The following is a 22,139-nucleotide window of genomic DNA, read 5'->3' as shown; positions in this document are numbered from 1 at the left end:
TATATTATGCCGAAAATTTTACAGCACCGCGAGTAAAACTATTTCTAAACCAAATAGACTAGAGAGTCGCTTATCAAATACTGGTACCGACGGACTGGAAAATATATCTAAAGATAAAATATACTGTTCGTTATGTTACAGATGGAGGTAAATATAACCACTCAGCGCAGGTACTGCTTGCTGCTCAGTTGTCTTCCGTAGCAAGCCAGCCACACACGAGAGACTTCTGTTTGTCGGAGCCGAGAGTAGAGAGCTGCGTCGAGCTACACACAGTAGCAAAGAGGAGACCGGAAGCCAATTTTGCCTAAAAGATAAAAGCTTACAAATAATGTAGACAGCGCTGCATTCGTGCATTGGCACTTTTCAGTAGGCCTATAGTCTACAGTAGATAAGATTAGGGGACAATTGAAACAAAATACCTTATGTGAGCTTTTATCTGTGCAGCAGGATGGCCAAGAATGAGTTTAAAAGATAAACTAATTTCAATAATGTAAGCTACAAAGGCTATGTTGTTTGGTATCTTACGGGATTTTATTCAATATGAAGTTTGTACTTTTTTGTTGTTGTCTGGTTGTGCTCAATTCTATTTTAGTTGGCTGGTTGTTTTTCTAACCCTAATGAGTTTTGTGTCAAATCTAAACTGATTTTATATCACCTTACCGTACACACTGTGAAAAATAAAGAATAATAATAATAATTATAATATTATAATAATAATAATTATTATTATTATTATGATCATTATTATTATTAGCCTATGTATAATTATTATTACATCAATGTGAAGTCGAGTTCAGTCAATTTAGATTAAAAGATATATATATAAAAAAAGAATATATCAGTGATTAAATTCACTTGCAAGTATTAGTAGCAATTAGGTAGGCCATGATGTCAAAAATAATACCAACAAATAACATATTTTATATGTTTCAAAAATCCTTCTTGTTTAATCGTTGTTCCTTTACTTTCATTGTAAGGCTTGTCAATGAGACTTTTATACTGAAAGAAACAACCGGACGCTACCTTTTGGCATTTTGACTAGCTTGATAGTCGAGAGAGTAGTGTGCCAGTTATTGACCAGTGAGTGACTGTGTAGTCGACGTAGCTCTGTATCACAGACTGTCATGCATATGTTACAGTATAAGGACCAGCAGCCTCTGTAGGTAAAGCCTTATTTACTATCTATGGTAAAGCCAGGATAGCTAGTAAAAAGAAAAGGTGTGTGTCCCATCGCTTGTGTCTGTCTGGTGCCATCCTCCAGCCAAAATGAACCTCATTGAATTATTCCACAATCCCATTAGGGATGGATGGCTGGATGGAGGGGTGGTGTAGAACCACTGAGGGGGAAAGGGATTTAACACTTTTTTTCCGATACGCACACTGTCTTTATTTTCTCCTGTTGCTTCTTAATGAACACGTTTAAAAGAATGGCATTGTATATTGTTGGTAAATGTAGCTTTGGCACGTGACCTGCTCACGTTCACAAAGTATAACACATCTCAAGGATGCTGTTAGCCTTGTTTGCACGTGGAAGGTTACCGCAGGGTTACCGTAGTTTGTGTTGACCTCGTTGCCTTGGTTACGACGTCAAAAAAAACCTTGTGATACTACTGTCTGCCGGTGGTCGAAGTAAGCGCGACGTTTTCCTCTTTCGTATTATGTCAAGTGTTCAGTTTTGAGAAGGTTACCGAGACGCGTCCACAGGTTATTCAAATTCCAACCAAGCTATTACAGCTGTTGTAGGCCTACCGTAGTTGAAAAACTGTTTGCTAATGTTAGCTCAAGTTAGGCAGCAGCAGCGGTGAATTAATAGCTGCTTTTGGGGAAGGTTAAAAATGTCACGTAGCCTAAAAAGTTTCTACAGTAGGCTATAATTTACATTGCCTTTCTCATTCTTCAGACACAAGGACACAAATGGCCGTGCTTAAAGACCCTTGGACGCCGTTGACAATAGTCAGTGCACACTAAACATCTCAGCATCACCTCTACAATGTCTTCCCCATTTGAGGAGGAGGAGGAGGAGGAAGTCTCTGACCTGCAGCCTACCTTTGTGTTTGGGAACACCGTTGTCAAACCACAGACCCCATACACTCTGCCTAGGGATGCTGAGTCCCAGGAAAATGATTCAACAGAGAGATTGAGTCTGAGCAGGAGTCACCTCACACATGTTGAGGACAGTATTTTGAGAAATAGTGGACTAAAGGTCAGTGTGCACTTTACTTTGCCTTTAGTCAACCTGGCTACACATGCTGTGGGTTTCAAGCATAACAACAGTAGGCTAATGAACATAACATAAATGCATTCAGTATGATTTTATGGGGCACATATTATGCTCATTTTCAGGTTCAAATTATAATTTGTGTTTCTACTAGAAATAGTTTTCATGGTGTAGTCTGTGGTGTTCAATACATTTCTCACAGTGCCATTGTTGAATCTCCTCTTTTCAGCCTCTGTCTTGGTTGGCTTCTGCCCTTATGACATACAGTCATATGAAAAAGTTTGGGAACCCCTCTCAGCCGGCATTATAATTGACTCTGCTTTCACAAAAAAAAAGATAAAAGTGGTATGTCTTTAATTTACCAGGAACAGCTAAATACTGGGATGTTTTCCAAACAAAGATTTTTTGAAAAGCAGTATTTGGTTGTATGAAATAAAGTAAAACGTGAAAAACTGGCTGTGCAAAAATATGGGTACCCTTGTGGTTTTGTTGATTTTAATGCCTGTAACAGCATGTAAAACTGATGACTTTAAACACACAGTTGGTTGGATTATGTTGTTAAGCCTTGAACCTCATATAATTGTCTGTTTAATCATGAGAAAATGTATTTTAGGTGCCTAAATGCAAGTTGCACTTCTCTTTGACTATCTGCTGAAGTGAAACAGAATGGGATCATCAAAACAGCTCCCAAAATATCTGAAAAACAAAGATTGTTCATTGTCATGGTTTAGGGGAAGGCTACAAGAAGCTTTCCCAAAGGTTTCAATTGTCAATTTCGACTGTAGGGAACGTTGTCAGGAAATGGAAGGACACAGGCATAGTGGCAGTTAAACCCAGGCATGGCAGACCAAGAAAAAAACAGGAGCGGCATAGGTGGAGGATTGTGAGAATGGTTGCACACAACCCACAGATCACCTCCAAAGACCTGCAAGAACATCTGGCTGCAGATTGTGTATCTGTACATCGTTCAACAATTCAGCGCAATTTGCACCAAAACATCTGCTTTTTATAAAGACCAAATAATTTAATTTTTGTCTCATCAGTCCAAAGCATTTTCTTCCAATATGAAGCTGGCTTGTCTAAATGAGCTTTTGCATACTCCATGCAACTGTGTGGCGTGGGCGCAGAAAGGGCTTCCTTCTCATCACCCGGCCATACAGATGTTTTGGTGCAAATTGCACTGAATTGTAGAACCATGTACAGATACACAATCTACAGCCAGATGTTCTTGCAGGTCTTTGGAGGTGATCTTTGGGTTGTGTGCAACCATTCTCACAAACCGCCGCATATGTCGCTCTTGTACTTTTCTTGGTCTGCTAGACCTGGGTTTAACTGCAACTGTGCCTATGTCCTTCCATTCCCTGACAACGTTCCTTACAGTAGAAATTGACAATTGAAACCTTTGGGAAAGCTTCTTGTAGCCTTCCCCTAAACCATGACAATGAATAATCTTTGTTTTTAAGATCTTTTGGGAGCTGTTTTGATGATCCCATTCTGTCTCACTTCAGCAGAGAGTCAAAGAGAAGTGCAACTTGCATTTAGGCACCTAAAATACATTTTCTCATGATTAAACAGACAATTCTATGAGGTTCAAGGCTTAACAACATAATCCAACCAATTTTGCGTTTAAAGTCATCAGTTTTACATGCTGTTACAGGCATTAAAATCAACAAAACCACAAGGGTACCCATATTTTTGCACAGCCAGTTTTTCACATTTTATTTTATTTCATACAACCAAATACTGCTTTTCAAAAAATCTTTGTTTGGAAAACATCCCAGTACTTAGCTGTTCCTGGTAAATTAAAGACATACCACTTTTATCTTTTTTTTGTGAAAGCAGAGTCAATTATAATGCCGGCTGAGAGGGGTTCCCAAACTTTTTCATATGATTGTAATAAGGGAAATTATCTTTTAATTAGGAAAGGTTTTCAGAGAGGTGCAGGTGGAGAATAAGAGAGAGGGCTGTTTATTGTCATACTTTGGGAGTGTGTATTCACACCAGGAACCTATATTAATGCTGAAAACACATGGAGACGTGCATTTTCCACAATAGGTGACCTTTAAGACCAACATTATGTTATATTATATCTCAGTGTTATTTTTTTGATCTGCTCTATCCATTCATTCTAACCACTCATCATATCATCTTCAGTATTTATATCTTGAAGGCAACCAGATATCCAGTATTCCAGAGTCAATGTTCTTCAACTTGCCCAACCTGCTGTGGCTGGACCTCAGAAAAAACCAAGTCGCCTCGCTCCCTGCCGAAATTGGCTCGCACAGGTAGGCTCCACATGCAACTACTTGTTGAAAAATATGCTGAGAAGACGGTATGTCTCTTTGTCACATTTCAGAAATGTTTTGGATCTGAATTTATATATTAATTTTACTGGCATACACTCTGGAAACCAAATATATGACTCCTCCCAAGTGTGTCAACATTATTATTCTTTATGATTAAGGCACATTTTGTAAATTATCCTCTTGCTAATACATAAAAGCCTTTGAAATAGTCGAATAATCTCTGAATGTATTCTTCCCGTAGATGTCTGAAAACATTGCTTCTCGAGGGAAATCCCATCTCAGAGCTTCCACCGGAATTGGGTGGGTTGAGTGCAGTCCCCTTTTAACAGCAAGCAATCTCTTCGTTCTTTGAAAGAACACACTGAATCTCTCTTTCACCAGTTTCAAAAAGCCTCACTGGCAGCAAACTTAGATCACGATGACATGAAATGAATAACAAGTACTTTATAGAAAGACACAATAATCCGATGCAATTTCTTTGCCCTCTTACCTGTTGTCACTTTAGACTCTTACTAATTCATAGCTGCTTGCGTGTACAGTGCATAAGCAACGGTTATCAGAAATACACTGCAAAATTCCTCTACTGATGCACTCATTGTGAACTCATTTGGATTGAGGTATCAGGTATTAATGCAAAAAGTCTAAACCTGTAAACATGTTTCTAAGGGCTTGTTTCTTCTATTTCCTCATTGTACCCAGGAAATGTGATAACCCTCAAAGGGCTCAACCTGAGGAACTGCCCCATTAGTTTCCCCCCGCGAGACATTGTGGATCAGGGGCTCCAGAGCATCCTCCAGTTCCTCAGGGAGGCCATGGCTATGCGGCCGGTGAACGACAGGAGGACCCCCCCAGGTGAATCAATGACACCCTTTAACTTTGACTGGTGCAGCGGTGAGGTGTTCAAGCTTCCACATCCGTCCCATCCATCTGCTCTTTGTGTCGAAGATAGGTCACAAAAAATAGCTTTTTTGCCCTCGTGCCACTTCACTGGTGTGACTTCTTTGTTGCCTTGGAGATTGCACACGTGCCACTCGGCTGCCTAACTAACCATCTTTTCCCTACACACAAACACTTTTAGCTCTGTGTAATATTTTAAGCCCAATGAAATTGATCGATAACTCACGGGACCCAGGAGCTTGTGTGTGTGTCTCGCCGCGCTGTCTGGAGGTAATCACTGTGAGAAGCCCTCGACAGCCCTCCATAGGAGAGGCTGCTGCTGCACACTGAGCAGAGCCACAGCCCTCAATCACATTCATCTGCCCTGCCTGCAAGGTTATTAGCAAAGACAGGGCTCCGGTCTCCTGTGGGAAATCTCCTTTTATTTAACTGGATCAGAGTATAGGTTTGCAAGATTTAAAAATGCACTGTTCATTTTGCATTCTGAGTTCTCATCAATCTTTCTCAGCTGCGATAACATGAACTATACACTCACCGGCCACTTTATTAGGTACATCTTGCTAGTAACGGGTTGGACCTCATTTGGCCTTCCGAACTGCCTTAATTCTTCCTGGCATACTTTCAGCAAGGTGTGGGAAGCATTCCTCAGAGGTTTTTGTCCATATTGACATGATAGCATCACGCAGTTGCTGCAGATTTGGCGTCTGCACATCCATGTAGCAAATCTCTGGCTATAAAGGGATGTACAGTGGTCAATGGTCAGTGTTAGGTCCCCAAATTGGGCTAAGGGTAAAGACTGTAACATAAAACCTGATTTAAAATGGGAGTCAGGCAGTCAAATATATGTATTTATTTCTCAAAACAAAAGCATTTACTTAACTTCAGGGTGAACAAAGAAAAACTGAAAGCGAGCAGAGCTAGTGATGTTACGTCAGACACGAAAGCCCCGAAGCCTGTGTCGCGCAAAGGGGGCGTGTCCAGATGAAGCCTGTCTTGAGGCCTGTATCGTTTGTCACAGCACCACATCACTAAAGACAAACGAAGCCCCGTTTTCTGAAATCATGCGACTGCCTCGCGTTTATATACTATATATGCTCGCTATGTGAAATAAGAGGGCCACTACCATAACATACCAGCAGATGTCAGTATTCCTAAGTAAGCTGTTAAATGGGGCTTTGTTGATCAGGCTTTTTGGTGAAGCATTTGGCCAGAAAGATTCGACACATTCACGGGGCTTCATCACACCATCACTAAGCAGAGCATCAGCATGGTACCAACAAGTCAGCAGCATGGCAGCGCAGGGGCCGAGACTGAGGTTTCCTCCTGCTTTTATGCTGCTCACTGATCATAACACCTGGGCGTGATTGAGTGAGGCAGCACACCTGCTCACTCAATCAGTGACAAATTAAGGAGAAGCATCTTGCGACCTGCGGGAAGGCGGGGCTTGACATCAAGCCCGGCCCACATCCAAGTCAGCCATCTTGCGTTTTCTTACATTCACCCTGCGTTCCGAATCGCATACTCTTTCTTTTTTCTATTCTACATACTACATCCGACGATAAAAATAATCTAGTTAGTTAGGATGCAGTAGGCATACTATTGGGACATACTTTTACTCTTTTATTTCATCATAACATTGCGCCTTGATCTTGCCTCTTGCTTTTATATCCGTTGCATCCCCGTTTGTTTTCATATGGAGGCTTCGTCGTCCATCCTAAATCTGGCCACAAGAATCGGGACATCCTAAATCTTTTTTCTACATACTATATAGTCGAAAGTATGCGATTCGGAACGCAGGGCAAGTGCTCAATTTGCTTATGTCTGTGCTCAACGTGGGAGAAGTCCTCCCAAAACCTACAATATGATAATGAAATACACATATAGGCTGGTCTCACCAGGCTAACATTACTCTGCTCATTATTGTTTTTTTTTGCATTTGTTAGTAAAAAAAATTGGCATTTGTTTGCTGCAGGAGTATTCTATCAATAATTCTTGATGGATCATTTCAACTGATTATTATCATTACTTTTATACAGAATTGGCCACCGCTACATCATACTGAGCTGCCATGTTGTGTTTGATTGGTAGAGTTTCCAGTGGTGGAGAGGCTCCAGCTGGTGGATCTGATGGGCTCCTGTATGGAGGAGCAGGACGAGCCGGAGGATGAAGGAGAGCTGCAGAAGTTCGAGGAACTCAAAGACAAGATGATCCTGCTGGACAAAGCTGAGCTGGGCTCATTAGCACACGGCGGAGATGGCGTCCCAAAGTCACACGTTATTTTTATTTCGAAAAGGTAAGTAGCGTAAAAGTATATCAGATGAACGGAATAAGATATTTTTGCTGTAAAGAAGGAAGATAAATAGCTTTTTTCTTTTATTGTCAATATCTGTTCATTTGCTTTTCTTTCCCAGACAGAAGAAGAGACTGTCAAATCTATACCTAGATAGGAAGCTAAAACCAGGACACCGTTAGTGTAGCAACTGGAAAAAGGGGCAAACAGCTAGCTCGGCTTTATCCAAAGGTACACAATCTGCCTACCAGACCCTCTCAAGCTCATTAAAGACCCAATATGTGTGTTCTATAAAAGACCCAAAGTATAAAAAAAAACAGCCAATTACAAATTTAAAATGGGTTTACCTGCCAGACCAATTATTGGCAGGGACGAAGAGGACCTTTTGGAGTCTTCACTGGTTGCCTGACAACTGGTCCCGGCAACGAAATAGTCACAGTGACATTTTTACAATTAGGGTTTAAGGAGACTGAACAAGCGAGATACAGAGTGTTGATTATTGAGCTTCAGAGGTGCTGGTAGGAAGATTTTGTTACAATTGGACATTGTTAGGGTAGCTGCTTTACTATATGATTAAATAAGAAGCTAAACCAACAGCTGATGGCTTTAGCTGCATATTTAACAGAGTGCTATTGAATATATCTCTGCCTGAAATCGTTAAGCACATATCCCCAAATGTCAAGAAAAAAAGTCTAGGCTATTCTAAAATATGTTTTTCTTAGTCTTATTCATCATTTGATTGTTTTGCAATTGTTTTGTTACAATGTATCCTACAAATATCTGTTGAGCAGGAATACATTGTATGCCTATACAGTGTGCACTGATGTTTAAAGGTGTTATTGTATTTCTTATAGTAGGACAGAGGAGGTGATTTTGTTTTGTTTCAGTAGATAACTTTTGTGCTGAGAGTTAGAAGTTGTGGTTGATGGCCGAGCAAAGGACGGCAAAGCAAACCACCTTTTTTTAATGACATTCTCTGCAGAGGAGATCAAGTCATAAAAATTCACCCAGGCCATCTCAGTTGGGACTGAGAGTTCAGGAGGACAATAAAAAAATTAAGCATTTTGCTTTAATACATTTTTCAGAAAAAACCCACCAACCACCAAGGCTGGCAAGATTCCTGAGCTGCGCCTGTATGACACCAAGCATTGGAAGAAGCCTGAAGAAAGGACACAGGCTGCAACGAAAGAGCTGAAGGAGAAACAAGCTATTATCGAGCAAAGAAGAAAGTAAGTTGATTTATTCTATAAGCTTGAGTTCATTATGATGAATTACCCTATTAGCTATCCTACTGCACTACAGTTTGACCGTTAAATTACATTGGCTGTATTGTACAGAATAGTCAGGCCCGGTAATACTCAAGATAAGACATAGTGTTGTTTCATGAGGCAGGGCTATATTCTTTTCTAACTGGCATTTGCCCAAGTGACACACTGTAAAGGAAGAAAGAACAATGTCTGTTTAAAGACCCATTTGCAATTGCAACCATGCAGAACCAATAGCCCAATAACCAATTTCCTTGACATAGATTTATAATACATTGTTTTTTGGCTCTCCCACAGAAGCCAAGATGCTCTTCGTAAGTGGCGTATACAAGCCAAGATCACAGAGGAGAAAAAATTGTCCGAGCGCAAGCAGAAGATGCAGGAAAGACAAAGAGAGCAAGAGGTATGGGTGGAATAAATCACTTACATCTACACCTGTCAACCACAGGGGGGCAGTAGAGCGCCACCTCTGTCACATTGGGTGGAGGATTATAACTATAAATATGATATACCAAAGGATAAAACTATGTTGGTGTTGGTGAAGGACTTATTGGGCAGTAGATGCTAAGCTTGTGAAGCTACGCCAGTGATCGCACAACGGCTACATGTAGATCAAAGCTTTTCAGTAATTTGAGCTTTCAGCTGCATTCCAAATGTACTGTACAAACAGTTGAATGATAGCTTCATAATGTTTGCATTCAACTAGCAACATCAGGCTAAATATTTACCAAGGCGTGTAGTAAAAACCATTGACGCAATGAGGCTGGTATGTTGCAGCTGCAGTCTGTATTTGAAGGTTGTATACTGTGTTGCAATATTTTAGAACTGAATATCATTGTACATGGTTATAAACACCTCCTATGTCTGTCTGTCTGTCTGTCTTTCAGGATCCAGAAACTGATTCAAAGCCTGTCATGGGTGAAGGCAGTGATACCATCATTCATGCTCCCCACATGCCCATCAAAGAGAGTGAGGAGTCCAGGTAAATTGAAAGACTGAACAGACAAAATAGTGTCTGCACCAACAACTTGCTGTACAAATACCTGAAACCTTAGCTGGAAAAATAATCTGAATCTGCCCTACCGTATTATCCAGCAATGTTTGTCCCAGAATAACCGCTTGCTGTTAACTATATGTCCAAAATACTTGAAACAACTTACTGATATTCAGTTGCAGCCTTTTTTGCACAACTATCATCTGACTTGTCTCAAACGTTTAAAAACCCATTATCTAAAACTCGTCTGCTTCTGTTTATCTCCACTATCTCATTTGAGATTAGTACAGATTTAGTGAACTTGCTAAATCATAAAGGTTTGTACGTATGTTTATTTCATCAGTGTGCCTGAAGGGAAAAAACATAGCGGCACAGAGACAACAGGTCTTTGACCTGATGTTAAGGCATAAACGTATCCATTTTGGCATAGACCTCAATTGTGAGCAAATGCATTTGGAAAGTTAGACACCTAGTGGACAAACAAAGATTGTACACCAACCATAGAACATCAGAATGTTTCTTTTGTTCTTCCCTGAGCCACATTATGGCCAACACGAGATAAACCAGTGTAGATAGAACACCTCAAGCCTTTTCTGATTTCATTGATAGAATAAGTCTTAACTAGGGAGAAAACAGTGAGACACATATTTGCATTTAAATCACTTAACAACATAAAGGTTATGATACTACTGTCTGTACTGGAGCATCTACATTTTCAGTCTTTCTATATGAGATTTTGACCTTTGGCCCTTGCCTCCCCTCCAGATCGGCCCGTGAGCTGGAGCGGCAGATCCGTGCCCGCGTTGAGAGGATGCAGGAGAGGCGCAGGAATCCCCGGGGCACGGCCACCGAGCAGATGGCAGCGGCAGAGCACGACGTGGACGAGGTCGGACCCCATCATCATTCACACATCATTCACACAACCAATCTATATGGAAGCGTATTGATCTCATTAGTTTTTCTGTTTCTGTTTTGTTTCTTCCCACTTTGAATCACAGGTGAGGAAGCTCCAGACTCGGCTCCTGGATAAGAAGCGAAATCGGGGAAAAGATCTTGAAAATAGTTTCACCATCTTCACCGGAGACACCTGGCCCAGTTTCGTTGACCAGTGACCACAAGATGATAACAACGGCCTGTCACTCCTCACTCCTGTTGTTTGAGTTTTGGTGGCTTTGAATTCACACTCACAATTGACGCTGTGAAGACTAATCCCTCTATGTGACTCACGTTAAAATAAAGATCACAAGGCTAATACTGCATAAGTGAGTGTTTTGAACATTACACTGTACAAACTACTGATGTTTGGCAATTAGCTCATTACCATTTTGTGCTGCCTTCAAATATGTTCAAAGTAAATAAAGTTAGTGGAACGAAGCTGTTAATTTGCTAAATGTTACATTGGCTCACCATCCATAATAGCATAAGAATCCTTTTGATCTTGTCAGATATAAGAACAGAAAAACCACCACACAATGTAGGCTACTAAACAAGGATTCAAAAAAGGACCTTCAGGGGGAACTGATAAGTATTTGTTACAATTATGGTAACCATAACTTAAATTGTTTTCAGATCAGGACCAGCCCACTTTAAACCTGATATAAAGATTACATTTTAATAATATTAATAGGTAGATTTGCAGCAGGGTATATGCCATTATTTCAGGTATCCTATAATGCCATTAATTAATAAAGGCCACAATAACCAGATGGATTGTCTTCTTGAAGTATAACTACATGTCGTCGAGATTGGTAACTTAGTATAGGCTACTATATCTTCTGATGAATGTTTAAATAAAGGTCATAGTTGTATAATCTTAACAACCGTGTCGGTCACAGCATGTTAGACAATGCTACCATATTCCAATCTACTTCTCTTTGTAACGGTGGTTTAAGTTTAGAGCAACCCGCTATTTAGCCTCTCACTGTGAGAAACGGGAGGTAAAAGTCCGCACTGATGAATAGCATCAAACAAGTCAAAGTGAGCCAGAGAAAGGGTAGGCCTTGTCTTGGGGAGCTTTTTTGCTCCTCTAGCACACAGAGCGTGATGTCAGTGGTGGCAGCACGGTTGTAATTGACTTGGTGGGGGTGATGGCGTCATTTTATGCCCTGGTGTAGCCTCCTGCTCCAATATCGAAGGGGAGACGGATCTTTAGCCGACGCGACCGTGGCTCCCTTGGCCGGGATCGAGCACCGCCGAGCCGGACACTTGACGCAGGGAAACATGGAGGCTGCGGCCGAGGAGCTGCAGGCCGGCTCTCGGGTACCTGTCACTATCGATCAAATGGTTAACGATACACTGGTGGTGACGCTGACCTACCGAGAAAGGAGCTACACGGGTATTTTACTTGATTGCAACAAAAAGTGAGTGTCATTTCGCGTTATTCCCATCATACATTTATATCTGAAATTAAATCGCTAAACGTAGCTAACGGCTAACCTACCTTTGATGCTAACAAGCCAAAGCTAGCTTTGAGCTAAGTAGGCCTACATACAAAAGACTCGCAGGTTAATGTAGCTGACAGGGAAGCTAAGTGCTAGCTGCTAGGCTAATGGCTAAGATGGTTTTTATTTTAACCCTAAATTACACGGTGAAATTCACAATTTTACTGTGGTCAAATGCTGTATGTCAAGACAATGGCCCTGTCCACAGAGACTGTTAGTGGCTTCTAATAAACATTAACTAATGTCAATGGGTTCATCTATAGCTTATTGTTAGCATAATCAAAGGCACTGCAGCTACAACGTATCCAGTAAAAGAGTAGGCCTTAACAGTATGCTGTATATCACTTATGTGTTGGTGCATTTGCACATACAGATGGTACTGCACTGTGTAATAGTTTGAGTGATGTTTCAATTAAAATAGTGTAAAATACAGCTGATGTCTTTTAAAAGAGCAGTCCTGCATATGAACACATTTTTTTTATCTTCAGAAACCATGGAAAATGGCAACTAAGACACTAAGGGGGGGGGGGGGGTTTGATTTGAAAAATATGACAAAAGCATTCCAGTGAGCCACCACTTGAATGCTTTTGCGCTTTCTCTCTGTCATTGAACCTGGTTCTGAAAAGATCCAATGACCACCTTTAGGCTCTGTGTGTGCAGGTATAGGCCTTATCTTGATAGTAAGTTGACCCACACTGTTCAAATGAGAAAAAAAACATTTATATATAATTGAACATGTATCAGTGTCATGTCTGATCTTCCCCTCTTAGTGTGTGAGTGCGTGTGTGTGTGTCACATGTATAAGCCTTGTGTTTCTCTTGGTGGCGTGCACCTTGAAAGCCAATGGCTTTAGACTATTTATAGATGAGCAGAATCAAAATCTGACCAGCTTTGCCCCTTCACTTTGCTTAGATAGCTTTTCATGTGAGAGCTCAAGCTGTCCCGAAAATAACCCACCCAAATGGGAAAGACAGGCTCTTGAATCACTTAAAAATAGGCCTATATTTTCAGGCCTTGTCACTGACAAAATGTGACGGCTTCTTCCTTTCCAGCTCATGGAAATCCATTTCCTGTCATTGTCTCCCACGTTTTTGTATGTCATAATTTAGGCCTATCATTCAGGCAGATCTTTGAATCTGGTTACACTGTACACAAGGTGAAATGGCAACGCTGCTCTGAATGGTGGCTGGCTGGTCATATGTGCGTCCGTCTACTGTGCTTATAACAAGCACTGCGTGTTCCCCATGTCACGGGCAGCCCCCTGTTTGTGTCGCGTCAATCACAGTGAAGTCTAATATTCAGCTGCTTTAGGGGCCGCATATTAAAAGGTGCAAGGGGGATCAAGTCGCACTGAGAGACTATTATTCGGAGGTGCTTGCCAGTCACTTCTCATGGGAACGCGCAAAGGGGCTCACCAATGTGCACTAATTAATAATCTCACCACACACACATAAGCCCAGAAAAGACACACGGATGCAAAAACAAACCCAAATCTCATGGCTCCTTCCCTGCATCTCTGAATCCCGAGTGATTCATGGGATTGTTTTTGTTCAGTCAGATGTTGGGGAGAGAGGGAGGAGAAGGAGGGGGCTTGGTTCCTGGGCATCCTGTAGTCTCTTTGTCTGCTGTCTCCTTACTAAAGCAACACAGCCATGTTACTGTTGCCTGCCAGCCACCTCTCAAAGACTCCTTGGCAGCTAGGCCTTCTTTGGACATGTTTGCTGGTCCCAGAGTACAGGGAAAGCATAAAGAACGGCATAAAACCACTCAGACAGTCAGCGACACCATTGCTCCATTTTTGTGGCCTTAGGCAGAAGAACATGATCCCAACCCCCACATGCGATAAGAATTTCAGCATACAGGTGACGGGGAGAGAGGTGTCAGTGTGTTCAGTCACAGAGAACCAAAATGCTAAAATAAGTGTCTCCTTCTTAAAGCCTATAGAAGGCCACTTATAAAATGTATTTAAATAACTACGGCTGTTCTTCTCTGTTTTTTTTTACTGAAACAGCAAGGTGTTTGACTTGTCTCGCCCCACTAGCCTTAAGTTATCTGACATGTTGAAATACAAGCACGGCATAACAACGTGACTCTTGTGGAGGAAATTGCTTAGTTTTTAAAAAATTCAAGAAATGCTCGCTTGTGTTGACAGGAATGTTTGTTTGCGTTCGCCTGCATGACCTTCACTGCTGCGCTCTGATTAAGCTCAATAAGACACACAGTTGTTCATTTATTCTACTTCTCCTTCTTCTCTTGTTCATCTTAGGAGTGGGCTGTTCTGTCTACCGGATTTCACAGCCAAAGCGGCAGCGGACTGCCCCGTAGACTCTAAACAGGCTTGTGAAGTCCCAGAAGTTCTGAGCGAGGAGCCGGTTTCCAAATCTCCCAGCCAGGCTCCGCACATGCCAAAGGATGAGAACGAGCTCCCTGAAAGCAGCGAGCCCTCCACACCTCTCCCATGCCCCGTGCCCACACCGGTGCCAGCCGGACAGGCTTACCCTCCTTATTTTGAAGGAGCCCCCTTCCCCCGGCCCTTATGGGTGCGCCACAGCTACTGCCAATGGGTACCTCAGCCCCCTCCGCGACCAATCAAAAGGAAGAAGAGGCGAACGCGAGAGCCAGGCCGCATGACCATGAGCACCATCCGTCTGCGGCCGCGGCAGGTGCTGTGTGAAAAGTGCAAGAACACGCTGAACAGTGACGAGGACAGCAAAGACGGCATGAGCAACACTAAGAATTCTAGAAAAGAGAATGCTCCGCAGAGTGCCGACGAGTGTGGGGATGATAAGGACAGCCCGGCCTCCAAGCTGTCGAGGAAAGAGGATGCAGCCAAAGACGCTAGGAGACGTGAAAATGGCACCAGCCTTGACAGCAAGCGCCTCAGGAAGGACAAAAAGGGGGATGCTGACGTGGAAAAGTTCCCTGTTATACCCCACAGTCCTGTCATAAAGATATCCTACAGCACTCCGCAGGGCAAGGGCGAGGTCATGAAGATACCCGCCAGAGTACACGGTTCGGTAAAGCCCTTCTGCCCCAAGCAACTAGCTCAGAACGGCATTTTGGGAGAAAACGGCAAGACGCCGTCGCCGCATTCCGACGCAGACAAGGAACAACGGCACATTCTAGACGCCACAAGGTCTGGCCTCACGGTGTCCATTCCCAAACTCAAACTAACCAGACCTTTTACCACCGTGGGTCAGGACTTGCCTTCACCAAAGATCCGCTTCAGACCGCCTCTCGAGAGGGAGGGCGAGGAGAGTCTGGTGGAGTACGAGGCAGAGCTCGTGGGAGGCACCAGGAGACGAAGCCCCAGGGTGCCCGGTCCCTGCCTGCCCCACTCTGAAGACTCAGGGGAAGGCAAGAACTCACTGGAGTTATGGTCTGGGAGTTCAGGTGAGGAGGTGGAGCGCGGCCACAGCGACCTCACACTCCTCATCAATTTTCGGAAGCGTAAAGCGGATTCTTCCAGCCTTTCGGTGTGCAGCACGGACAGCCTCGACGAGTCCAAGTCCTTCAGTTCCGACGGCACGTCACCAGAGCTGTGTGATCTGGCCCCGGGCGAAGACCTGTCTGTGACCTCATCATCGGTTCCCTTGCGGGAAGACTGCAAAACGGTGCCTCCGCTGACTGTGCGGCTTCACACCCGCAGCATGACAAAGTGCGTGACGGAGGAGGGTCACGCGGTGGCGGTGGGCGACGTGGTGTGGGGGAAGATCCACGGCTTCCCCTGGTGGCCGGCGCGCGTCCTCAGCATCAGTGGCACGCGCAAACAAGAGACGGCCACCTGCGAGGCCCAGTGGCCCCAGGCCAAGGTGGCATGGTTCGGTTCGCCCACCACCTCACAGCTCTCCGTCGCCAAACTGTCGCCCTTCAGGGAGTTCTTCAGGTCCCGCTTCAATCGCAAGAAGAAAGGGATGTACCGGAGAGCCATCCTGGAGGCAGCCAAGGCCACAGGACACATGGGCCCAGAGATTACATCGCTCCTCTCGCACTGCGACACGTAGGTCAGTTCACAGTCAAGATGCTACATGTGGGTGGATCACATTTGCATACTGCATGTGTCTCTGAGCTTTCTAAAAATGTAAAGGTCGCCTAATATGCATTTGCACTTTTTGTTGTTTTAAAACGAGTCCCCTTAATAATGGTGACTAGAGACTCCCAAGGTATGAGGAAAAAACAGCCCTGTCTCTTTTTTCCACTACCACCTTTCAAAAACCCCAGTCAGATTTTTCAGGAGCCTCTTCATCCAAATATGAAGGTAGTGGTACTCGTTCAGATCTATGACTTTGATCCTCCTTAATCTCACTAAACTAACTGGACACTATTAGTCAGATAGTTATACTGGGAAAGGTGTATCTGTGTCACAAGGGAGTTTCTTCCCTCATGAATCATCTTCTGCTGAGCACAGGCAGCGGTTTGCAGAGTAGTTCAAAGGTCACACATTATGCTCATTATCAGGTTCAAGATACTTATTTGGGTGTCTACTAGAATTTTTTTTGATGTTCTAGTATCTCAAAAAACCTTTTATATTTCTCACAGAGCCATTGCTGAATCACCTCTTCTCAGGCTCTGTCTAAAACGCTCCAATTTAAGGCCCGCCATCTTAAAAGCCCAGGCTGCCCCAGATACCCCCTAACTCTAACTGACAGTTATATTAAGGGGTATCTTGGGGTTTGCTTATCACAGGTTACGTTGGAAATGGGGGGAGGGGCTGCGAGGCTGCATGGATAAATCTGACTGGGGGATTGTTTTATCCCATACTTTAAGAGTCTCAAGTCACACCAGAGACCCACATTTATGTTGAAAAAGTGCATTTTCAATAAGTGGTGACCTTTTAATGTTCTCACAAAATTATCATTAATTGGCAACAGCTTTTACGACCTGCCACGGGCAGTGTGAGCTGCTACAACAGTGTATTGTACTCTGATCTTGTCTTTAAGAGTTAGCAGTTAGACTTTGACTTAAGTCAGTCTGTATTTTGCAAACTAAGGTGTTAGGAAGTAGGGATGTGAACAATGTCTCGACTTAACGATCGATTCTCAACTCTTGCTCAAGACGACGAAAAATAGAAATCGGTTAATCAGGGGTTTACTTTATTTGATTTTTTGGGGACGTGGGAGACGTCCTTGATGCGAGTTCACGTGTGGTCGCGAGTGAGGTGCAGGTGCTTCATTTCTGTAATATGCGCCCATTAAATGTGTCATATAAAGTTCTAACATGATTCATATATGACCGTGATGTTAAATCACCTTTACACAAAGCCCCCGCCCGAGCAAAGCAGAGAGTGGAACGCTGTGACGGGAAAAATCACCGGGAGACCTCGCCAGTGCGAGCAAGTGAGCCGCCCTGCAGAAAGACTGCTTGGTTTGACAGCTAAATGATAGTCGGGGATATTCTGCCCGTTAAAGTTGTCTAGGGGAATAGCTTCCCCGATCTGTTTGTAGCCTATGTCTCGAGCCGGAATACACAGAGCCATGTCGGCAAACTGACTGTGCGACTAAAGGAACTGTACAGTGAGACGCCTCCCTCCGTTTCAGCCGAGTAAGTTACAAGCACCTCCAACGCATGAACAGTGTTTAATTAAAGCCTCTCATTTTTATTATCAAAAAGGCTTTGATGCAAATGAAGTCTGAACACACACAGTGGGCGGCATACTGCCTTTTTTTTTATGGCACAGTAAATCGATCGATTTGTCGATTCATGCCTCCGACACGTCAATAATGAGTCATTTCACATCCCTATTAGGAAGTCAGAGTTACATATGCTCATAATGCTCGCACTGTAGAGGCTAACATATCTAATCGATTGAATGAGACACCATAAAATGTGCTGTTCAGATCTATTTGGCAGCCGTTGGACCAAATTTTGTTTCGCAACATACTGTGGAATTAGAAAGCAGGATCCTGTATACATTTAGGTCACATTGACCAGCCCTAACCTTAGATTTTTTATTTTTAACTAATTTCTAACTTAATGATGTTAATGTTTGATTCTGCAGTGCACCAACCTGCTCGTTTACACAAATACTCCATTGCGGCCTAGGCAGCCCCAGCTACATTTGTGTCATGAAGGAGTTGCTGTACTCGCAGCAGCAAAACAAATATTAATACCAGCTTTGAATGCAGGCACGGGCTGTACCGCTGCCTGTCCACAGGAATAGCTGGTTAACAACAGCTCATGTCAGAAAGAAGTGAGTTCAACATAACAAGACATTGCTGCTTTAGCACAACCAAAGCCAATCAAATGCATTAGTCTGCTGCAAGTGCATAGAAATAGGAATGTGCTGTGTCTCTAGAAGCAACATACTGCGGCGGTGTCGAGCTTGTTCCCCTGGTTTCCCAGTGCATTTTTACTTATGTAGCCAAGCAGCAGGCCCTCAACACACACTCGGAGGTTAAATATTCTCTTTGAGTGATATGAGACAGACTGGCAGCTCCCAACCCTTCTGTTTACTCTGTCATGGGCTCACTAGCCAGGAAGAGGTTGCCCGTAGTTGAGAATATACACACTAAGCCTATATTTGGTACTTTTTCCAGAGCGCCTAAACTTTTTTTTTTTCTTCTTCTTCTTTATGCTCTGTCAGCGACACAGAGGCTTTAGCAGGCTGGGAAAGTAGCTGACGTTCACTTGACGGTGCTCCATAATCTTGAGATAACTAATATGAGATGTTGAGAAGCCCAACTCTGCCAGTGCTAAGCCTTTTAGACATTCTGTACCTGCTTTGTTTGCTCATTGTCTTGACTTTGTGCTCCCCCCCTCACTCCCTCTTCTTTGTCTCCTGTGTAGAAGCTGACAACCAACTACTAGAGGACTTTTTTTCTGATTTCTCCCGACTCTCTTCATCAAGAAAGGGAGTACATGAGATTGCCACGGCTACTATTTACACGTTGTTATTTTTTTTTAACAAGGCTGGTTAAAAAATGGCCGCCATTGGGGACTTAAGTTGAGGCTGGATGAGGGAGAAAAAATAAAATAGGCCAGGCACCTCATGATCAACAATGAACTATTCCTCCTCTATTTTTTTTTTTCCTTTTAGATTTAATCATATTTTAAGAGAGCCGAATAACTACACTACAAGGAAGGACCCAAATTTATTTATTATTATTTGTTCTGATCAACGTTCTACTACAGTCTCACAAACCTACCAGTCTGCTGCTGTCAGTATCGCGGCCCCCTTCGCTGCCGATGTGTTCACTGCGAGGTCCACCTTTTGTCCGTTGGCATCTTTCAAGGGAAATACTCCCTCCTTTTTTGACACGAGAAGTTTGACCACGGTTTAAAAAAAAAAGTCTTAACCTGTCTTGCTCTTACTTCTGAAAACTGTGAACGGCTCCATCCAGAGACAGTAGTGGCTGTTCAGGGCCAGCTCCTCTAGCGATCAGTGTTTTCCATCCTCGTAGCCTTCTGCAACATTAGTTGGATTTGTGGATGTATTTATACCGAACTCTAATTCCTTCTCCAGAATCATGTTGTGTCTATTCCATTTCATTTTGGAGTGTCATCATGTCAGCGGACTTATCCCCCACCTGCCCTCCCTCCCAACTCCTTCATTTTTGCATCACTTTCATTATTTAATGTGTCCCGTTTTAAGGAGAGAAAAAAAAAGCACTTTATCTGTACCTTGGTGGCCTGCTGTTAGCTCCTTGTCTGAGAAAAACAATATTGCGAGATACAGCCCTTAAAGGCAGCAGGACAGGGGGGGAAGTCTCTGTGGTTGACTATCCATGGCCTTGGAGATACAAAAAAAAAGAAGAAGACATTTCTTTTCTTTTTTTATTATATTATTTTATTGTACGATTTCTTTGGGGACACCTGACACGGATGGTTGTGTACACTGTATTCTCGCATTTGGGTGTGTTTCTCTCTCAGCTTATCTGCCACACACACACACACACACACTACAACAATCCATATTTAAACATTTCCACTGCAGGAACATGGGTGAACAATAGGGTGTCAAAGGCCACTCCCCTTCCTTATGCATTATCAGTTTAAAGCTTTATGAGTGACATTGGGAGAACAATTAAAAAATTAGATGCTGTAAGAATACTGTGAATTCAACTTGCTGAGCGTGCTGGAGAAACATCTCGCTGCTAGTCGGGAGGCTGCAGTAATTGAGTCATCCGGCCAAAGCAGACTGCCATGCTGACCTTTAGTGTCCAAAGCGGCACTGTTGGGAAGGCGAGGGGGGGGGTGCAATGAAGGCAGGAGACCACGGCTGTCGAGCACAGCCCGGGTCTCTATTAAGAACATATTGAAGATTGCACACAGTCACGCTCAGCCGACCAGCCCGTTTCCTTTATGCCCTGTCTGGGAACACTTAGTTCAGATGGAGGCTGAAAAACTAGCTCCACCGACTGTCAGTTAGAGCAGTGTTGTTCTATTATGGGGAGTGGGGGGGCCAGATAACACACACCTCTCATTGTGATAATCTGCGGTTTGACTGATTGCTAGTTTCCAGGCAGCCTATAACACAACCAGGAGTGGGAGAGTGTAAATGTATGTATGTATGCCTGAGAGAGGGGGAAACAGCCGTCAAGGTTTTCCCCCTTTATAAGCAACATGGCTATCTACTGTTGCCCACGTTGGTCAATGTTGATTGGCTAATTTTTTTTTGTTTTCTTTTTTACATGTACTGTACATAAAATAAAATATAAAGCAATATCTGTGCTATCGTGGATGGGTCACTTTGTCATTGATGTTCATGAGATGCTCTTCTTGTTGTAATATGCTTGTCAATATCGGTGTCAATACACAGCCTGGGCTCTGTAAAATAGCATGTTTCTAGCGAAGCTGTGTCTGTACACGCCCCTTTGTTAACACACCATAGGTTGTGCATTAACACTGATTTTGACTAAATGTTTTTAACAAGCATTGTCACTGACTCCACCTTTTAAATGGGCCTTTTTCAAATTTCACCGTAATCTTTGTGTAAAGTTGATAAAATGCACCTTGACTCACTCCTCAGTTTTACTCATCACAACCTGTTCAAACAGTTACATCATAAGTGCTTTCCAAACTGTGGAGTTTAAAAGATGTGAGCATTTACCAGGTATACAGGGACCTTGTGAAATGATGCTTTCAAGTTCCACAATGGGAAATGTAGAATCAAATGGTTTAGGGCCATGTTTTGGTTGCTACTTCGCTGATCAGCATGGCATAGACAAGATATTTACTCAATTCATCCTTTTTCTGTCTTACATTGAGAATGTTGGACCTTTTGGCTGGAAGAAAAAAAGTCCTCTCATGCTCATTCTGTCAGGTGTGCAAAGGAGAAGTTCAACATTTTGGAAACTACCATTATTCTCCTATACTTCCAGAGAGTTGTGTGAGAGGATAAATCCCACTTCCATATTTGAATGGTTAATATACTGAGACAGCCAGCGCATGGTTATGGTTAGCTTAAAAAGGCTGAAAGGACTAGAAAAGGCTGGCCTAACTGACTTTTACTTCAGTGTTTTGTACAGTTTAGACAACTGTCTACTTAGTGAGCTTTAGGCTGATTCTGCTAGTTAGCTTTGGGCAGAGCCTGGTTAGCGTATTGCCTTTGTTCAGTATTTGTGCTAAGCTAAGCTAACCATCTCCTGGCTGTAGCTTCATATTGAACATGCCGATGTTACATGGCTGTTTGGTCTTCTGTCTTATGTCAAACGATTTATTTGCTAATCTCTCCAAGCTTTAAGTTGTGTAGACATGGTCCCTGGGTCTGTTTCCAATGCACTGCTCAG

General features: G+C 43.0%; 2 protein-coding genes across 3 annotated transcripts; both read left to right on the top strand.

Moving 5' to 3' along the window:
- Nucleotides 1-132: 132 nt before the first annotated feature.
- Nucleotides 133-11,157, top strand: LOC307257904 (leucine-rich repeat-containing protein 27-like; the record flags this gene model as incomplete). The annotated part of the gene is made up of 11 exons (XM_080037265.1): nucleotides 133-147; nucleotides 1,955-2,203; nucleotides 4,373-4,503; nucleotides 4,766-4,824; nucleotides 5,224-5,376; nucleotides 7,510-7,714; nucleotides 8,797-8,940; nucleotides 9,274-9,379; nucleotides 9,864-9,958; nucleotides 10,736-10,856; nucleotides 10,969-11,157. The coding sequence occupies 11 exons, from the start codon at nucleotides 133-135 to the stop codon at nucleotides 11,080-11,082; spliced, it is 1,392 nt and encodes a 463-aa protein (XP_079893391.1). The 3' UTR covers nucleotides 11,083-11,157.
- An 857-nt stretch (nucleotides 11,158-12,014) lies between these two features.
- On the top strand, nucleotides 12,015-20,942 carry pwwp2b (PWWP domain containing 2B). 2 transcript variants are annotated; one of them, XM_080037218.1, is made up of 3 exons: nucleotides 12,015-12,330; nucleotides 14,678-16,415; nucleotides 19,198-20,942. In XM_080037218.1, the coding sequence occupies exons 1-2, from the start codon at nucleotides 12,071-12,073 to the stop codon at nucleotides 16,413-16,415; spliced, it is 1,998 nt and encodes a 665-aa protein (XP_079893344.1). In that variant the 5' UTR covers nucleotides 12,015-12,070; the 3' UTR covers nucleotides 19,198-20,942. The 2 variants fall into 2 exon arrangements, with proteins under 2 accessions (XP_079893344.1, XP_079893345.1); XM_080037219.1 differs by having other exon boundaries at nucleotides 14,678-16,441.
- The last annotated feature ends 1,197 nt before the right edge of the window (nucleotides 20,943-22,139 follow it).

Source organism: Ammodytes marinus (genome assembly GCF_949987685.1).
Source record: "Ammodytes marinus genome assembly, chromosome: 11".
Lineage (NCBI taxonomy): Eukaryota > Metazoa > Chordata > Actinopteri > Uranoscopiformes > Ammodytidae > Ammodytes > Ammodytes marinus.
Note: the sequence above shows the minus strand (reverse complement) of the source record. Positions and strands in the feature narration are given on the sequence as shown.

Bases quoted from the DNA above. Each gene is read 5' to 3' on its own strand.
- pwwp2b (XM_080037218.1), top strand. From the start codon at position 12,071: ATGCCCTGGTGTAGCCTCCTGCTCCAATATCGAAGGGGAGACGGATCT. The intron at 12,331-14,677 runs GTGAGTGTCATT...TGTTCATCTTAG, and splicing joins TTACTTGATTGCAACAAAAA to GAGTGGGCTGTTCTGTCTAC.